At 42.2% G+C, this 16197-nt stretch overlaps 1 protein-coding gene across 1 annotated transcript in view; it reads left to right on the top strand.

Annotated features, from left to right (window-relative positions):
• Positions 1 to 16197, top strand: part of LOC100011653 (aryl hydrocarbon receptor-like) — a 102771-nt gene that overhangs the window by 63260 nt on the left and 23314 nt on the right. The window contains exons 4-5 of the mRNA XM_007486055.3: positions 2523 to 2612; positions 16015 to 16138. Coding sequence (XP_007486117.2) covers positions 2523 to 2612; positions 16015 to 16138 — 214 coding nt within the window. The remainder of the gene's footprint in view (positions 1 to 2522; positions 2613 to 16014; positions 16139 to 16197) is intronic.

Genomic DNA, 16197 nt, shown 5'->3' with positions numbered 1-16197 from the left:
AGTGTAAAATATTAAACTAAATATACAAACATTAAAAAGGGGAGGCAGCTAGGTAGTACAATGGATAGAGCACCATGTCCGAAGTCAGAAGGACTGATCTCAGACACTTCTAGCTGGGTGACTCTGGGTATACACTGTAACCCTAATTGCCCAGCCCTTGCCACTCTTCTGTCTTCTTATAGATTCTGAGGCAGAAAATAAGAATATTAAAAAAGTTATATCACATTAGAATATACATTATATAGTATATATTATACATGTATATATGATATGTAGTATCTATATTTACTTATAATTCATGTGTACACATATACAATGTGTGTTATATATTGCACACATACATATATTTTATATATGCACAAAGTAATTTTATGTCTTGTCAGGGGAAGCAGTGATGGCTAGAGGATGAAGAAAACCTTACTATCATCTAGCTCAGTCACAGAAATAGAGTAAAATGTATTGTTTGACTCTGGTGTAAAAGGTAGGAAAATCAGAGCTATGGAATCATCCTCTTCCACAGTGTAATAAACAGAACAGAAGCCATGGCATCAGTTGGGTATGAGCTGCCTCTCCCTCATCACCTCCCCCTTTTCTATGTATTTACTAATCCTAACCCTAACTATGGCTTCCAAACTATTAAACTGTGCCCATCCCTTGACCCAGCTATACTGCTACTATGTCTGTGTATCAAAGAGATCAAAGAGAGAAGAAAAGGATCAAAATCCTGACACACACACAATTATAGCAGCTCTTTTTATGGTGGCAAGTTGGAACCTTTAGGGCATGCCCATCAATCGGAGCATGGCTGAACAAGTCTGGTATATGAATGCGATGAGATACTCTTAGCTGCAAGAAATGAAGGATACGGCTTAAAAAAATTGGGAATACTGGCATGAACTTATAATGATGTGAGTAGTACCAGGAGAAGACTTTATACAATAACAACAACATATTGTAAAGGTAATCCACTTTGAAAGACTTAAGGACTCAGATTAACTTAATGACCAACCATAGTTTCAAAGGACTTATAATAAACCAGGACCCAGAATGCATATTAAAACATATGTTTCTTTCTTTCCTTCTCCTTCCTTCCTTCCTTCCTTCCTTCCTTCCTTCCTTCCTTCCTTCCTTCCTTCCTTCCTTCCTTCCTTCCTTCCTTCCTTCCTTCCTTCCTTCCTTCCTTCCTTCCTTCCTTCCTTCCTTCCTTCCTTCCTTCCTTCCTTCCTTCCTTCCTTCCTTCCTTCCTTCTTTCCTTCTTTCCTTCCTTCCTTCGTTTCTTTTTTGACATAACTATTGTGGGAATTTGTTTTGCATAACTGTAAATAGTTGTAATAGGCTATTTTCTTCTTTTCTCAAAGGAGATGAAGACAGGATAGAATTCATAATTTAAATGAAATAAAATTGAATTTTTTAAAAAAGGGTTTGAATTTTAGCCAGAAATTGAAGTTAAGTTCATTGGTTTATAGTTTGCAGAGTCCCATATCTCCCTCACTTCCATGTTTTAAAAAATTAGAACCTTTGTTCTTTCTCTAGTTCTATGATCCCTCACCCATTCTCCATGATCTTTCTAACATGACTGAACATGGTTCAGAAAACATATCTGCCAGTTCTTTCAGTTTCCAGTAATTTGGGCTTATCTTGGTCAGATGACTTGAACTCATTAAGGGCAGCTATGTATTTTGTTAGAATACTCTTACTTGTCTTGGGAGCAAACAACATATTTGTCCCCTTTTCATTCTTCCCCTTCCAGTTCATTTTCTTTGGCCAAGAAAACAGAAACAAGTTATGATCGGAGCAATTCCTTGAGGGTAAGGTGCAGGTCTCCTCCTCCTCCTCCTCCTCCTCCTCCTCCTCCTCCTCCTCCTCCTCCTCCTCCTCCTCCTCCTCCTCCTCCTCCTCCTCCTCCTCCTCCTCCTCCTCCTCCTCCTCCTCCTCCTCCTTCTTCTTCTCCTTCTTCTTCTTCTTCTTCTTCTTCTTCTTCTTCTTCTTCTTCTTCTTCTTCTTCTTCTTCTTCTTCTTCTTCTTCTTCTTCTTCTTCTTCTTCTTCTTCTTCTTCTTCTTCTTCTTCTTCTTCTTCTTCTTCTTCTTCTTCTTCTTCTTCTTCTTCTTCTTCTTCTTCTTCTTCTTCTTCTTCTTCTTCTTCTTCTTCTTCTTCTTCTTCTTCTTCTTCTTCTTCTTCTTCTTCTTCTTCTTTCTTCTTCTTTCTTTCTTCTTTTTCTTTCTTTCTTCTTCCTTCTTTCCCCTTGGCACCTTGGTAGTGCCTAGCAAAAAGTAGGTGCTTAATAAATATTTGTCAAATTGAATTGGAATACATTGTCTTAAAACATCTTTACCTGATTTATCCTAAACAATGGTTGGTTTCAACAGCCAAAGGTATGTGAGATTCCTTGATTTGATAGGCCTGTAGCAGAAATACTCTCTGACCCTAAAACAGGACTTTGGCCCAGGAGCAGTTCTGGATAATGAAGGCAAAATGGTCATTGGCTGTGATTGATAATCTTTTTTTCCTCTTGATCTTCCAGGCTCTCCATGGTTTTCTAATTGCAGTCACTGCAGATGGATATATCTTCTATGTCTCTTCTACTGTGCAGGATCACCTGGGATTTCATCAGGTCAGTTGTAGCTCTCCTTTGGAGTTTTTTTCTTAAATATTAATGTAATGTGGAAATAACACTAGAATGAACTCATAGATCAGATACCTAGAAGTTGAAGGGATCATAACAGTCGTCCATTAACTCTTCCTTTTTACATATGGGAAAACTGAGGCCTATGGAAGTAAAGCTATTTGTCCAGGGATTCACATGCTGTAAGTAGTGCTGAAAGGGAACTTAAAGATAATTAATTACAATATCCCCTTAAACATATAAATTATTTACAGTTGTAAAGCATTCCAGAGCCCTAAAATTGCTATAGAAATATTAATTATTATTATTAGTTATTATTTGTAGATGATGAATAATAGCTAGAGGCATCAGGAAAGGCCATATGTAGGTTGCCTTAGCTTTGTTATATGAAGGAACTAGGACTTTCAACACCCCATTGTTATCTTCTATTTTTTCACTGAAAATTCTGCTTCCCCATCATCCCAAGTTTCTTCACTGGTCCTTTGGGATTCTATTCTCAGTTAAGGTGAGCTAGACCATTTTCTGAACAATGGTATCTTGTCAAAGAGCCAAATAGATCTGATGGGACAATCACAGAGTTAGAGTTAAAGAAGTAAAGAGTCATCTGTTCCATATTATAAAGAAGAAGACATTTTGGCCTCTAGAGAGATTGAGAGGATCATAGATTCAGAGTTGATTAGAAGTCATCACTTCCAACATTCTCATTTTACAGATGAGAAGTCCAGGATCAAAGTGACTTTAGTAAGTGACATAACTAAGATCTGAATCCAGATTCTCTGATTTCAAACCAGAGCTCTTTCTACCATGTGGGAAAGCCCACTTAATCAGATATAGGCTTAAGAACTCTCTCTCCTTCCTTTTCTTCTCTCTGTCTCTCTGACTCTCTCTCTCTCTGTCTCTGTTTCTCTTTGTCTGTCTCCCTCCCTTCTTTTTTAATCTCTGTCTCCATCTCCATCTCTGTCTTTCTCTTTCTCTGTCTCTTCTCTCTCTCTCTCTCTGTCTATCTTTCTGTCTGTCTGTCTCTCCATCTCTTTAAAGTAGAGCAGCTAATTCTACTTTACCTACCTTAATGACAATTCTATCTTCAATGCCTAGAGGAATTAATAAGGGAAATTCTCTTTTTGTTCTGATATTCACTACAAAGACCAGTTGGTTGCTGAGATGGAAATAATGGGCAGCTTGGAGGAAAGTGGTTACTGTATGGCAAAATTCTTTATGGAGAAGGCAGAACAAATTCTCCCTTCTTCACAAACCCTCCACTTGATCCATTATAACAGGCTGTTATCCTATATCTCTTTTTCATGGCTAAACTCCTTAACAAGACTATCCCAAATAACTGTCTCTACTTTCTTTCCTCTTATTCTCTTCATTCTGGCTTCTGACCTCATCATTCAGCTGAAATTATTCTTCCAGAGGTACTCAAAATCTCTTCATGACCAAAGCCAATGATATTTTCACAATCTTCATCCCTCTTGACCTTTGTAACACTGTTGATTGCCCTCTTGTTGATACTCATTTCTTTCTAAGTAGTCACAACACTGATGTCTCCTTGTTCTCTTCTGTTTTCTTTGCTTGATCTTCATCCAGGTCATGCTCACTAACCTCAAGTGTTCCCAGAGCTGTGGTCTAGAAATTCTTCTCTTCTTCCTCTATACATACATTCCTCTATATTCCTCTCTCTCTCTCTCTCTCTCTCTCTCTCTCTCTCTCTCTATATATATATATATATATATATATACATAGTGGTAGTCTCTCGTGACCGAGAATGACTATTGTCTTTGTGCAGTTTCATCTACGGTGTACCCTCATGTGGCTTTGGAGTCCAAAGGCTGAGGCACACAGTTTGTGGCACATGGGGCCTGGGACGCCAGTTGTTATGGGAGGTGCGGCTGTGGCCTGGTGTCGGCGTTCACGCGCAGCGGCAAGACGTCGACGTCGCTCATCTTCAAAGGTGGTGGCGGCCTGGTGAATGTGGGTTCGCCAGCTGCTTCTGTCAGAGGCAGCAAGTTCTAATTGCTTTGGTGTCATGCCAGCCCACTTCAAGTTGGACTTTAGCTGATCCTTGAATCTTCTCTTTGGTTGGCCTTGTTTCCTGAGTCCCACTGACAGTTCACCATAGAATACCTGTCTTGGTATTCGCTGTGGGTCCATGCGGATGACGTGTCCAGACCATCGTCACTGGGCTTTGAGGACCAGGACTTCGATGCTGGTGGAGTTGGCTCTGTCGAGGACTTCCTGATTGGTGATTCGGTCCTGCCATCGGATCCTCATGATTGACCGGAGGGAGTGTTGGTGGAATTGCTCCAACTGCTTCATGTGCTTCCGGTACAGTGTCCATGTCTCACAACCGTACAGGAGCGAGCTGAGGACCACTGAGTTATACACTTTGAGCTTCGTCTCAGTGCTGACACCGCTGTGTTGGAGGACTTTGGAGCGCAGCCGCCCGAGTGCCTGGCTGGCCTTTTGGATCCTGGCATTAATCTCGTGGTCTAGGGACCCGTCGTTGGCGATGGTGCTGCCCAGGTACTTGAAAGTGTTGACGTTAGAAAGCTGCGTGCCGTCGATTGTAATGCACGGCTGGTTCGTTGGCCTTCCTGGTGCAGGTTGGAACAACACCTCTGTTTTGCTGAGGCTGATTGTCAGGCCAAACAGTTTTGTTGCGGTGGAGAACCTGTCCACAGTGATTTTCTTGGTGGGCCATGAGAGCACACTCATCTGCGAAGAGAGCTTCCAGGATGAGTCTCTCTGTTGTCTTTGTTTTGGCAGTCAGGCGGCGAAGGTCGAATAGTGAGCCATCCAGTCGGTATTTGATGTAGACGCCCAGGTCTAGATCCATCACAGCATGTCATAATATTTGGGTGAAGTATAGGTTGAATAGTACCGGAGCAAGGACACAGCCTTGTTTCACACCATTGGAGATGTTGAAGCGATCAGAAGTCTCTCCACCAGATAGGACTTCCCCTGTCATGTCGGCATGAAAGAGCTGGATCAGTTTGACAAATTTTTCTGGGCAGCTGAGCTTGCTGAGGATCACCCACAATGCGTCCCTGTTCACTGTGTCGAATGCCTTTGTCAGGTCTATGAAGACAATGTAGAGGCTCAGGTTCTGCTCAAGGCATTTTTCCTGCATTTGCCTCACCGTGAAGACCATGTCAATGGTGCTGTGATCTGGTTGGAAGCCACGTTGTGATTCAGGCAGATTCTGCTCTGAGACAGATGACAGGAGTCTGTTGAGTATAACACGGGCGAGGATCTTTCCAGCAGTGGAGAGTAGTGAGATGCCTCTGTAGTTGTCACAGGCTGCTCATGCACCTTTGTTCTTGTATAGGGCTATAATGGAGGCATCTCTGAATTCTGGGGACATGTCTTCCTCTTCCTGTATGCTGGTCAGCACTGTGTGGAATGCCTGGAGCACCTTTCCATTTAAGGCCTTGTACACCTCGGTTGGGATCCCGTCTTTACTGGGTGCCTTTCCTGTACTCATTTGTTTAATGGCTTTTTGGACTTCCTCTATTGAAGGAGAGACATCAAGTTGTTCAATGGTAAGGTTTTGGGGGATCTGGTCAAGGACGCTTTGGTCGACTGAAGAGGGTCGGTTGAGAAGCTGACTGAAGTGTTCTTTCCACCTGTTGCTGATGCCTTTTTAATCTTTTATGAGAGTGTCACCATCAGAGGATAGCAAGGGTGTGGTGGTGGGTTTTAATGGCTTATAGACAGTCTTGAGGGCACTGAAAAATTGTTTGTAGTTTTTCGTATCAGCAAAGAGCTGGATTTCTTCTGCCTTTTTTCCCACCATCGGTCTTGCATCTTCCTGATCTCACCCTGCGCCGTGGCTTGGAGAGACTTGAATCTGTCCTTTTTAGGAGCAGAGTTTGGGTTATTTTGCCACTCCATAAAGGCTTTGTTCTTCTTGCTCAATAGGTCTTCAATAGCAGTGTTGTTCTTGTCGAACCAGTCCTGGTGGTTGCATTGTTTGGGGCCTAGGACTGCCTTTGATGTTTCCTTCACTGCGTCTCTGAACTGGTTCCATTTCTCGGTTGAGCTTCCAGTGAGTGGTCCCTTGGCAGACAGCTTGTCATCCAGGCAGGACTGGAATGTTTGCAAATAAGATGACTCATGTTGTAAAATGCACGAACTGTCTGGGCGCTTTTTGGTTGGCAAGGCGCAATGCGCATTTGAAGAGTTGCTCTAACCAATCGGTGGTCTGTCCAGCATTCAGCTCCTCCCATGGCTCTGGTGATCTGTACATCCTGGATGTCTCACCAGCGTACAATGATGTAGTCAATGAGATGCCACTGTTTTGATCGTGGGTGCATCCACGTTGTTTTATATTTGTTCGCCATTCTGAACACAGTGTTCGTGATGGTGAGTTCAAACTCTGAGCATTTGCTGAGTAGCAGTAGGTCATTGTTGTTCATTTTGCCCACGCCATGTTTGCCGAGCACTCCTTTCCATCTTTCATGGTCCTGGCCAATGCGGGCTTTGAAGTCTCCCAGTAGTATCAGCTTGTCATTGGTGGGCACTGAGTGCAGGACAGCACTCAGGTCAGAGTAGAACTGCTCGATGGTCTCCTCTGTGCTGGTCAGTGTTGGGGCATATGCGCTGATGATTGTGGCATACCGGTCTTTGCTGAGAGGCAAAAGGATCTTCATGAGCCTCTTGCTGATGCCCACAGGCAAGTCTGGCAGCTGTTTGAGCAAAGTGGTCTTGATGGCCAGGCCAATACCGTGGATTCTGTCTTCATTTGAGGCTCTACCTTTCCAGAAGAAGGTGTATCCAGTGGTGGGTTCACTGAGTGATCCCTCTTCTGGTAAGCGTGTTTTGCTTAGGGCTGCGATGTTGATGTTATATGGCTCCAGTTCTTTACCGATTAGAGCTGTTCTTCTCTCAGGTCTTGGGGTGTTCTCTCTGCCAAGTAATGTCCTGATGTTCCATGCTCCTAGTAGGAGTTTCTTTGTATTTTGTTTCTTTTGATTTCGACCGCTTAAAGGGAGGACCCACCAGCCGTGGTGTGCTGACTGGGTGTTTGTAGGGCAGGCAATGTTTGGGACACCTTTTCTACTCCCCTCCCTTGATTAGGGTGAGCAGTGCTGTCCTAGAGAGGGCTGCTCAGTCGCCCAGGATGCTGCCGAATGTTCCTGCTGCCCACAGGGCTGAACGACCACTGGTCCGTGGGCCGCCTACGTGCAGGATCGTGACTACAACTGCCAGGGGTCACCTCCACCTGTTGCAGCACCATTCCCCCATCGCCACAGGTATTGAAGAGGGTGGACGGGGTCAGGATAGATGAGTGCACAAAGACACTTGTGCGTGAAAGAGATTTAAGTGGAAAAGCTGATGCACAGAGACAGTCCCACTCTCTCGGCGTTGGAAGCCTGGGTCCAGTGGCACGAAAAATCGTTACACCTGGAGACTTCCTCAGCTGCATTGGATGGCCGTGTTGTCTTTTGTGCTCCAACACGCCCTGAGCACTCCACAGTGCTACGCCCTGAGCACTCCACAGTGCTTTGCTGCGTCGCCCTCTCAGCCGTTGAACCTTCTTATAGGTTTCTTCCGTCTGTTCAGCCGAAGCAGTCTTCACATGCTGGGTGAGCAAAGCCCTGGTTCACCAGGGGTCGATGACCCGATGGCTACCCTCACAAGGTTTGGCCGGCCTGTCGAAGCCGTTGCCCGGGGTGTGGCCACTGCCACATGCTAGCAGCTCTTGGGAGCCACCAGTGAGAGCTGCGTGTCAGGTGGGGTCCGAGGCTGGAGAGCTGCCCTAGGAGGGCACGACAAGCCCTCCATACCAGAGATATACTCTTGTTTGGCGATATCATCAGCCACAATAGTTCCACTTATTTTATCTGTGTCAAAGAGTAACAGATCTATGTATCCAGGTCTAATTTCTCTCTTGATCTCCAGTCTAAACTCAACAGGGCCAAAACTAATTTTATTATCTCTCCCCTCTCCCAGCCCCTTCCCTCTTCTGAACTTCTCTAACAGTGTCAAAAACTCTACCATGCTTCCAGGCATTCGGTCCTCTAATCTGGGTATTATCCTTGACTCCTCACTCTCTTTCCCAACAAAGAATGAATGAATGAGTGAATCAATGAAAAAAATTCATCTCTTACTATGCATAAAGTACTGGACTAAGTGTTGGGGATATAAAAAGAAAAATAAGAGAGTTTTTGCTTTTTAGGCTCTCACATTATAATGGTGAAGAAAATGCATGGAGGGCTTCAGCAGCCAAAGCAGATGTTAAGATCTCTTCTAAATGTCATTTCCACTGAAATCAGCTCCTGATACTGAACCACAGGACAATGCTGCAAAGTTTGGTAGTGAGAACCTATCTTTTTTGGACTTCAGGAGCTATGGCTGTAGCATCTTCAGGAGCAGCTGCCTGATTATATCTTCACAGGGCTTATTTGCCAGGATGATGGCTGAGGACATTGTGCTGGAAGAATTACTATTCCCCAGACTCTTGGCCTTCAAGAAGGAAAGAATACTTTTATTTTGAATTGGCTGCATTCAAATTCTGTTTCTCCTACCTACTTGTGTGACCATATGTAACCCATTTCACTTCACTTAGCCTCAGTTCCATCATCTGAAAGTGAGTAATTGTATTAGATAGCCTCTGAGGCCTATGTAAGACTAGATTTTGGATTCTATGATACTGAGTCACTTCATTAGCCCTCTCTGGTCTCAGTTTACTCATTTGTAAAATGAGGTGTGTGTGTGGGTCAAATTGCCTCTGAGATCCCTTTCAGCTCTAGACCATGATGTTTCTCAACCAGTAACCATCCTTCTCCCCAACTGGTGTGAGTGAGACTCCTCAGATATTTTATGACTATTTGATTCTCATGATGAAAACTGAGCATTCTGAGATCCGTTGAGCGTTTCAGAGAGTTTCACGTCTTGATTCCATCTGTTATAATTTCAGGGGTTTGTCCATTTTTTCCTGATGGGGATATTTTATAACCACATACCACTACTGTCCCACACCTGAAAATGACACCGATCTTTGCTTTAGTTCTTTGCTTTCAACTACTGCCAGGAAAGCAAAGTTATTGAATTCTATGAATCAGTTTCCTTCCTGTTGCTGGTTTCTAATGAGGTCCTGATCCTATTCCATGGAATCAATCTTCCTCTGCCAGGCATCTTTCACACAGCTGAGCTTCAGAATCTTCTTTGTCATTGGGACCAAATTAGGCAACAGAAGCTCCCGATTCTTCATTATTTATAGATTACAAATCATTATACCACAAATATAGACCACCATTTATCCCTAAGTGTATAATATATATATATATTTTATACACATATATATTTATGGATATAATACTGACCAATATATTTTAAGGATGGTTTTAAGAGAACTCATGATATAAAAGTGTCTTAATATCCAAACTATGTGGAATGAGATGCTCAGAAAACAGTGACTTCTTAGATGAAACAATCACCATGTGGGAGCATGCCATCTTTGTCATCTTGTCTGCTCCTGTGGCTATCTTAAAATGCTCTTAGTGAATCTTTAGGGCAGCCAGCATAACACTTTCTTTCATTTACAAAAATCAATCACCTCCAGATGTAGAGGCAGAATTTTAAGTCTTGCCCCTTTCTCCGTATTTTCCCTCTTCTCTACTCCCCCTCTTTCCTCCTTTCTTGCCTTGTCCTTGGTATCACCTTCTCACAGACGTCCAGTCTCTGATATATCTCCTACCCTTCCTGCTTCCCCTTATCTCTTCTAAGCAAGGACAGCCAGCTGTCTGTCTTTTGTCTGCCCACTGTTAGGTATGTAAAATGTATATACGCTGGCTCTTGCAATGATTTGGGGCTATGATTTGGGGAGATGACTACACCAAGCCTGCACGCTATCTAATAAACTGCTTCTTCCTATAATTCTGGGGTCAGTGTGCTTCCTCTGCCATAATACTAATACTTCCTCCTGTTGGATCCTGGGCAAGTCACTGAACCTCAGTTTGGCCCTTACTGCTCTTCTGCCTTGGAAAAATTACTTAGTATTGATTCTCAGATAGACAGTAGGAACTTTGAAAAAGTTAGTCGTCTCATTCACTTATGCAATGGTTTGCTGACCAGTAAACACTGAAGAAAAGACCCTAATGCTGGAATATAATTCATCTCAGCCCTGTTTCCATGTGAACTTCATTGAATGTAAAGATGAAAATGAAATCGTGATGATGAGCCAGGGGTATTGTCTTTACAGATACCTTTGGCACAAAATGGATGAGAGGGATCTAGAAGGGGTTCACACACAGACTTAGACAGCAAGGACAAAATAGCGTCATCACATCAAGGCAGCTAGATGAATATTACCTATCAAAAGGGAGAAAGAAGAATGATAGAAATTCCCAGAAAACACGATTAATTGATTGAAAAAAATTGAAACAAGCAGGGCCCACTTCCCAAGGCAATAGGAAAGGACAGCCATGCATTTCAGGCTATTATGTTTGTCAAATGTAACTGTAGGTAATCTAAGACCAGATGAAGTCTATGAAATGTTCCGCTATGGGTGATGTCTCCCTGAACTCAGCCAAAATATATTAATACAGAAGTATAAAACAAATGATAAGATCTTGAAGATTTGTTTATGGAAATAGAAGGGGTTGTGATAGCAGTCAAGGATCCAACAATTTTCATCAGAAATTGCAGAAGGGTTATTACCTGACTGATTGATCAGTGCAAACTTTGTAGGGTTGTGTTGGACAACTGTGAAGTACAGAAATATCCTCCATAAACTAGTGAGGGACCACATCCTATATGATATTAACTCCTCTTATTCTTGGGAATCCAAATCAAACACACTAGAATTGGAGCATCATTGTAGACAGAACTACTGTGAACAAATGCCAGAACAAAACACTCACTCCTCAAACTTTAGGAGCAGCACTTTAATAGATATTGTCATATCAAATATTTAAACCTTCTAAGCTCTATGGCAGGAAAATCCTTCAAAATAAGGAAACTTGGTGGAAGAAATCTGTTCCAGGTGGGAACAGCACAAGGTGCACGCCTACTATCTTGCATACTCCTGGACTTGTCGAGGACGTTTTCTGTGTCTATTGAGCATGAGTTCACATCCTCAAATCTTGTTTTGTGATGAAAGGTAGCCACTCTGGTGCCCTAGCAGTAGTCCATGGCACATTAAATATTAAAAACTTAGCAGGTAGTGACTTGATTTTTGACCAGTTGGGTGCAAATTCCATAAAAGGTATGAAAACAAAATGAAAATGAAAAGAATCTGTAGTTAAAGTAAGGTGAACAAAGTGCCTTTTGGACATGACTCCACCTGAGGTTGGTAGCAGGGCTTTTCCAGTTTAGTTCAACAGGTATTGATTACATGCTGCTTATATGCTACACATACTGTTAAGTGGTAGAAATACAAAGATGAGAATCAAGTCATCCCCTGCTCACAAGAAACTTAAAGTTTGCTGGGAGGATATAATACACACACAAATGATAAATGAAGTCATTTGGGAAGACCACTAACAACTGGGGAAATCAGGAAGAAATCTTTAGGGGAGGAGTGATGAGATCTAGGGATTTCAAAGGTAGAGCTGAAGAGGAGTATAGGGGATAGAAAAACATGAATACGACAAAAGAAAGCAGGGAAGTTTGGATGGGATGTAGTGTGCATGGCAAATAGTAAGTCATTCTGAAAAGGCAAATTGGCTCTAGATTGTTTCCACCTTAGATGCCAAATAGGGGAGTTTGCATTTTATCTCAGGTTATTCAGTCTTTTTGAGCTGAGGACTGGCCTGGTCAGGTCTGCTCATTAGGAATATTCATTTAGTAAATGGCTAGAGGATGGAATAGGGAGGTAACATATGTGAGGTGGGGAGGATCAATCAATTAATAAACATTTATAAAGTGCCTACTATGTGCCAGATATTGTGCTAAGCACTGGGGATACAAATAGAGACCAAAGATAGCCCCTGCCCTCATGAAGCATGCTATTTAATGAGAGAGTCAACAGATTAACAAATACATATGAATAATCTATATTTGGGGGTAGCTAGGTGCCTTCGTGGATTGAGAGCCAGGCCTAGAGATGGGAGGTCCTGGGTTCAAATTTCGCCTCAGGTACTTTCATTCTGTGTGATTCTGGGCAAGTCACCTAACCTCCATTGCCTAGCCCTTACTGCTCTTCTGCCTTGAAACCAATACACAATATTGATTCTAAGACACAAGGTAAGGGTTCAAAAATAAGCTATATTCAAGATAAGTAGGAAATAATTAATGGAGAGTAGACACTAAAATTAAAACAGGTTGGGCAAGGCTTTCTATAACAGATTGGATTCCAGTTGGAACCTGAAGGAATCCAGGGAAGCTAGTAGATGGAGATGAGGAGGGAGAACATTCCAGGCATGAAGCATAGTCAGAGAAAATGTCCAGAGCAAAGAGATGAAGTGTCTTGTTTGTGGAATAGCCAAGAAGCCAGTGCCACTGGATCAGAGATATATGATTGGAAATAAGGTGTAAGAAGACTGGAGAGGTAGATTAGGGCTATGTTTTGAAGATCTTTGAATGCCAGAGGGTTTTGTATTTAATTCTGGTGATCATAGGGAGCCACTGGAGTTTATTGAGTTGGGTAGGTGATAAGGTCAGACCTTCTCTTTAGGAAGATCACTTTTGTGGCTACTTGAATTGAGAATAAATTGAAATGGGTGAGAGACTCTTGGGGCAGGCTGACTTTCCAGCAGGCTCCTGCAGTAGTTCAGGCATGAAGCAATAAGAATCTGTACTAGAGTTGTGGCAATGTCAGAAGAGAGAATGGAGTATATTCAAGAGATGCAGCAAAGATGAAATCAATAGGGCTTGACAACAGACCACTGTTGGGAGTGAGAAACAGAAGAGTTGAGGATGACTCTTTGGCTGTGAGCCTGAGGGATTGGGAGGGTGGTGTTGCCCTTTACAGAAATAGAGAAGTGATGGGGTTAAGAGGAAAGAGAATGAGTTCATACATATTTAGTTTAAGCTGTTTCTGAATTTCTATGTCTGATAGGCGGTTGAAGATGAAAGAGGTCAGCAGAGAGATAGGGGCATGATATATAGGTTTGAAAATCATCAGTATCGAGAGAGTAATACAATCTGCATAAATTAATGAGACAACTAAGGGAAGTAGGTTAGAGAGAAAAAAGATGAGGGTCCCAGACAGAATCTAACCTACAGTTAGAGGGCAGAGAAGATTGAGAAGGAGTAATCATACACTTTGGAGGACACTAAGAGAGAGTAGAGACTACTTCAGTATATCTGGCAAAAGGTGAGGGAGTGTGGACTAGGTTGCTGGCTCTATTAATGGAGAAAAGGGAACCCCCAAAGGATGGCATTTAGTGGAAAAAAAACCTTGCATTTCTTATATTAAATTTTTATAGTGTTTAGGTTTTTTGATTTGTCATATTCTTCTGGGAGACATATAATACTTAAGTTCTTATATATTCAGTCATTGAGATCATTATTTTGCTATTATAGAGATCAAATGATTTTGAATCTTATTGGTTTTTACTTTTCTTCTTCCAGATTGTCTTTTACTTATGTGAGTTCACATTTTTTTTTTGTGTGTGTTTCTCTGAAAAGTGTTTTCACCATGGATTCAAGTTTTTCCATTCTGCTTGTTATTTTTGCTGTGCAGGACATATATTATGCTTTCACAATTTTAATTTATCTCTTTAACCAATTGGGAGCATTCCGTTGTGATTACATGTTTTCTTTGGAATCTACCTGCTTCTCTGCACCATCTGCATAGATTCATTTTCCTATGCTATATTTCAGCTATTCATAAATGTCTGCCTTCTGTTATTAATATCTTCATTTCTGGTTTATCTATTTATGTTCAAACACTTTAAATAAGTCTTTTTCCTCTTGATATCTTTGGTAAGTTCCGTCTTTTCATTTTATTTTTTTAAATTCCCATGTTGTTCACTTTCTGACTCCTTTCCCTTTGTTGACAGCTTCTCTGAGGGCTGGACCTCAAAACTGTCTCAGCCTTCTCTCACTATGGGGCCTTTGTTTCTGTCCTAGTGATTTCTGGGGATGGAATTGTCAGGTCCCTTTCCTTTATGTCTAATGGAGTCTCACATGCATCCTGACCCTCTTCCATAGTTCCCTCTGTTACTCAGTTCTCTGGATGAGCACTGTTATTGCACAGCAAACTGCTATAATACTGCCTCAAGAAGAGTAAGCTTCTGGCTTTTGGCTACTAAATGTTAGAAATGGGATTCAAGCAAGAGGTAGAAAAGTGGCATAGTGTTCTAGGCCTGGAGTCAAGAAGACCTGAGTTCAAGTTCAGTCTCAGACATTTACTAGTTGTGTGACCCTAGGTGAGTAACTTAAACCCTGTTTGTCTCAGTTTCTTCATCTGTAACATGAGGTGAATAATAGTATCTACCACCCAGGGTAATAGAAAGGGTCAAATGAGAAATTAATTCTAAAGCATTTGGCACAGTGCTAGGCACATAGGAAGCACTACACAAAGGGCATTATACTTATTATTATGACTCCTTGTCCAAGGCAATGTTTTCTTCTCTGAATTCCTATTCTCTCTCCTTCCCTTTCAATGTCTTCTGTAATTCTTAGTTATAAGAAAAGTGATTACAGTTTCAGGGGATCTAGTCTGGACCACCCCAAAGTATCAAATTAGCATGTTTCAACATGGAAAGGGGGCCACACAAGCACTATCTTTTTCCTTTCTTGTAGTCTTCATGACTCATTTTCAGTCATAGTGTCCAGAGGAGGTGAGTCATGTAGGGTCATATGAAAAGAACACGCATGTGAGGATCCTTGAACTCTCTGATACTGATGCATAAATATTAGGCAAAGAAGAATAACTCTGGCAACTATTTCAGCTCCCCTTGAGTTCTTGGAGAAGACTTCATGAAGCCTGCATCTCTCTTCACAAAATGTGGGGGACACTACTCAGAAAGAAAAGTCCATGGTCAGGTGGTCACTCGATTATTTTCCCTTAATTGCTTTTGTCATTAATGAATGTTCAGTAAGTGTATATGCTGTGTGGGGAGGAGAGGATGGAAATGTATATTTTTAAGAAGACATTACAATCTCATTTTATTTTATTTATTTTTTTAAACCCTTACCATCCGTCTTGGAGTTAATACTGTGTATTGGCTCCAAGACAGAAGAGTGGTAAGGGCTAGGCAATGGGGGTCAAGTGACTTGCCCAGGGTCACACAGCTGGGATGTGTCTGAGGCCAGATTTGAACCCAGGACCTCCTGTCTCTGGACCTGGCTCTCAATCCACTGAGCTACCCAGCTGGCCCCACAATCTCATTTTAAAAACAAACCAATTTAAAATGCCTCCAAAGTTGTCCCTTGGGTTTGCTTCAGGGAGCATAAGAAGCCCCTCTAAGAGGCCAGAACTTTTGCCTTCTTGCAGTCAGACATCATTTACCAGAGCATATTTGAGCTGATCCACACCGATGACAGGACCACGTTCCATCACCAGCTGCACTGGTCCCTGAAGCCCACGTCATTCAGGGAAGCAGAGCAAGACTCCAGATGTGAGTACTTGAGCTATCGACTTACCTAGAAGTCATTTTGTGAATGTGGAGAGGCATGA

This window comes from Monodelphis domestica, chromosome 2 (genome assembly GCF_027887165.1).
Source record: "Monodelphis domestica isolate mMonDom1 chromosome 2, mMonDom1.pri, whole genome shotgun sequence".
Classification (NCBI taxonomy): Eukaryota; Metazoa; Chordata; class Mammalia; order Didelphimorphia; family Didelphidae; genus Monodelphis; species Monodelphis domestica.
The sequence above is the reverse complement of the archived record's forward strand: the minus strand, read 5'-3'. Positions and strand labels throughout refer to the sequence as shown.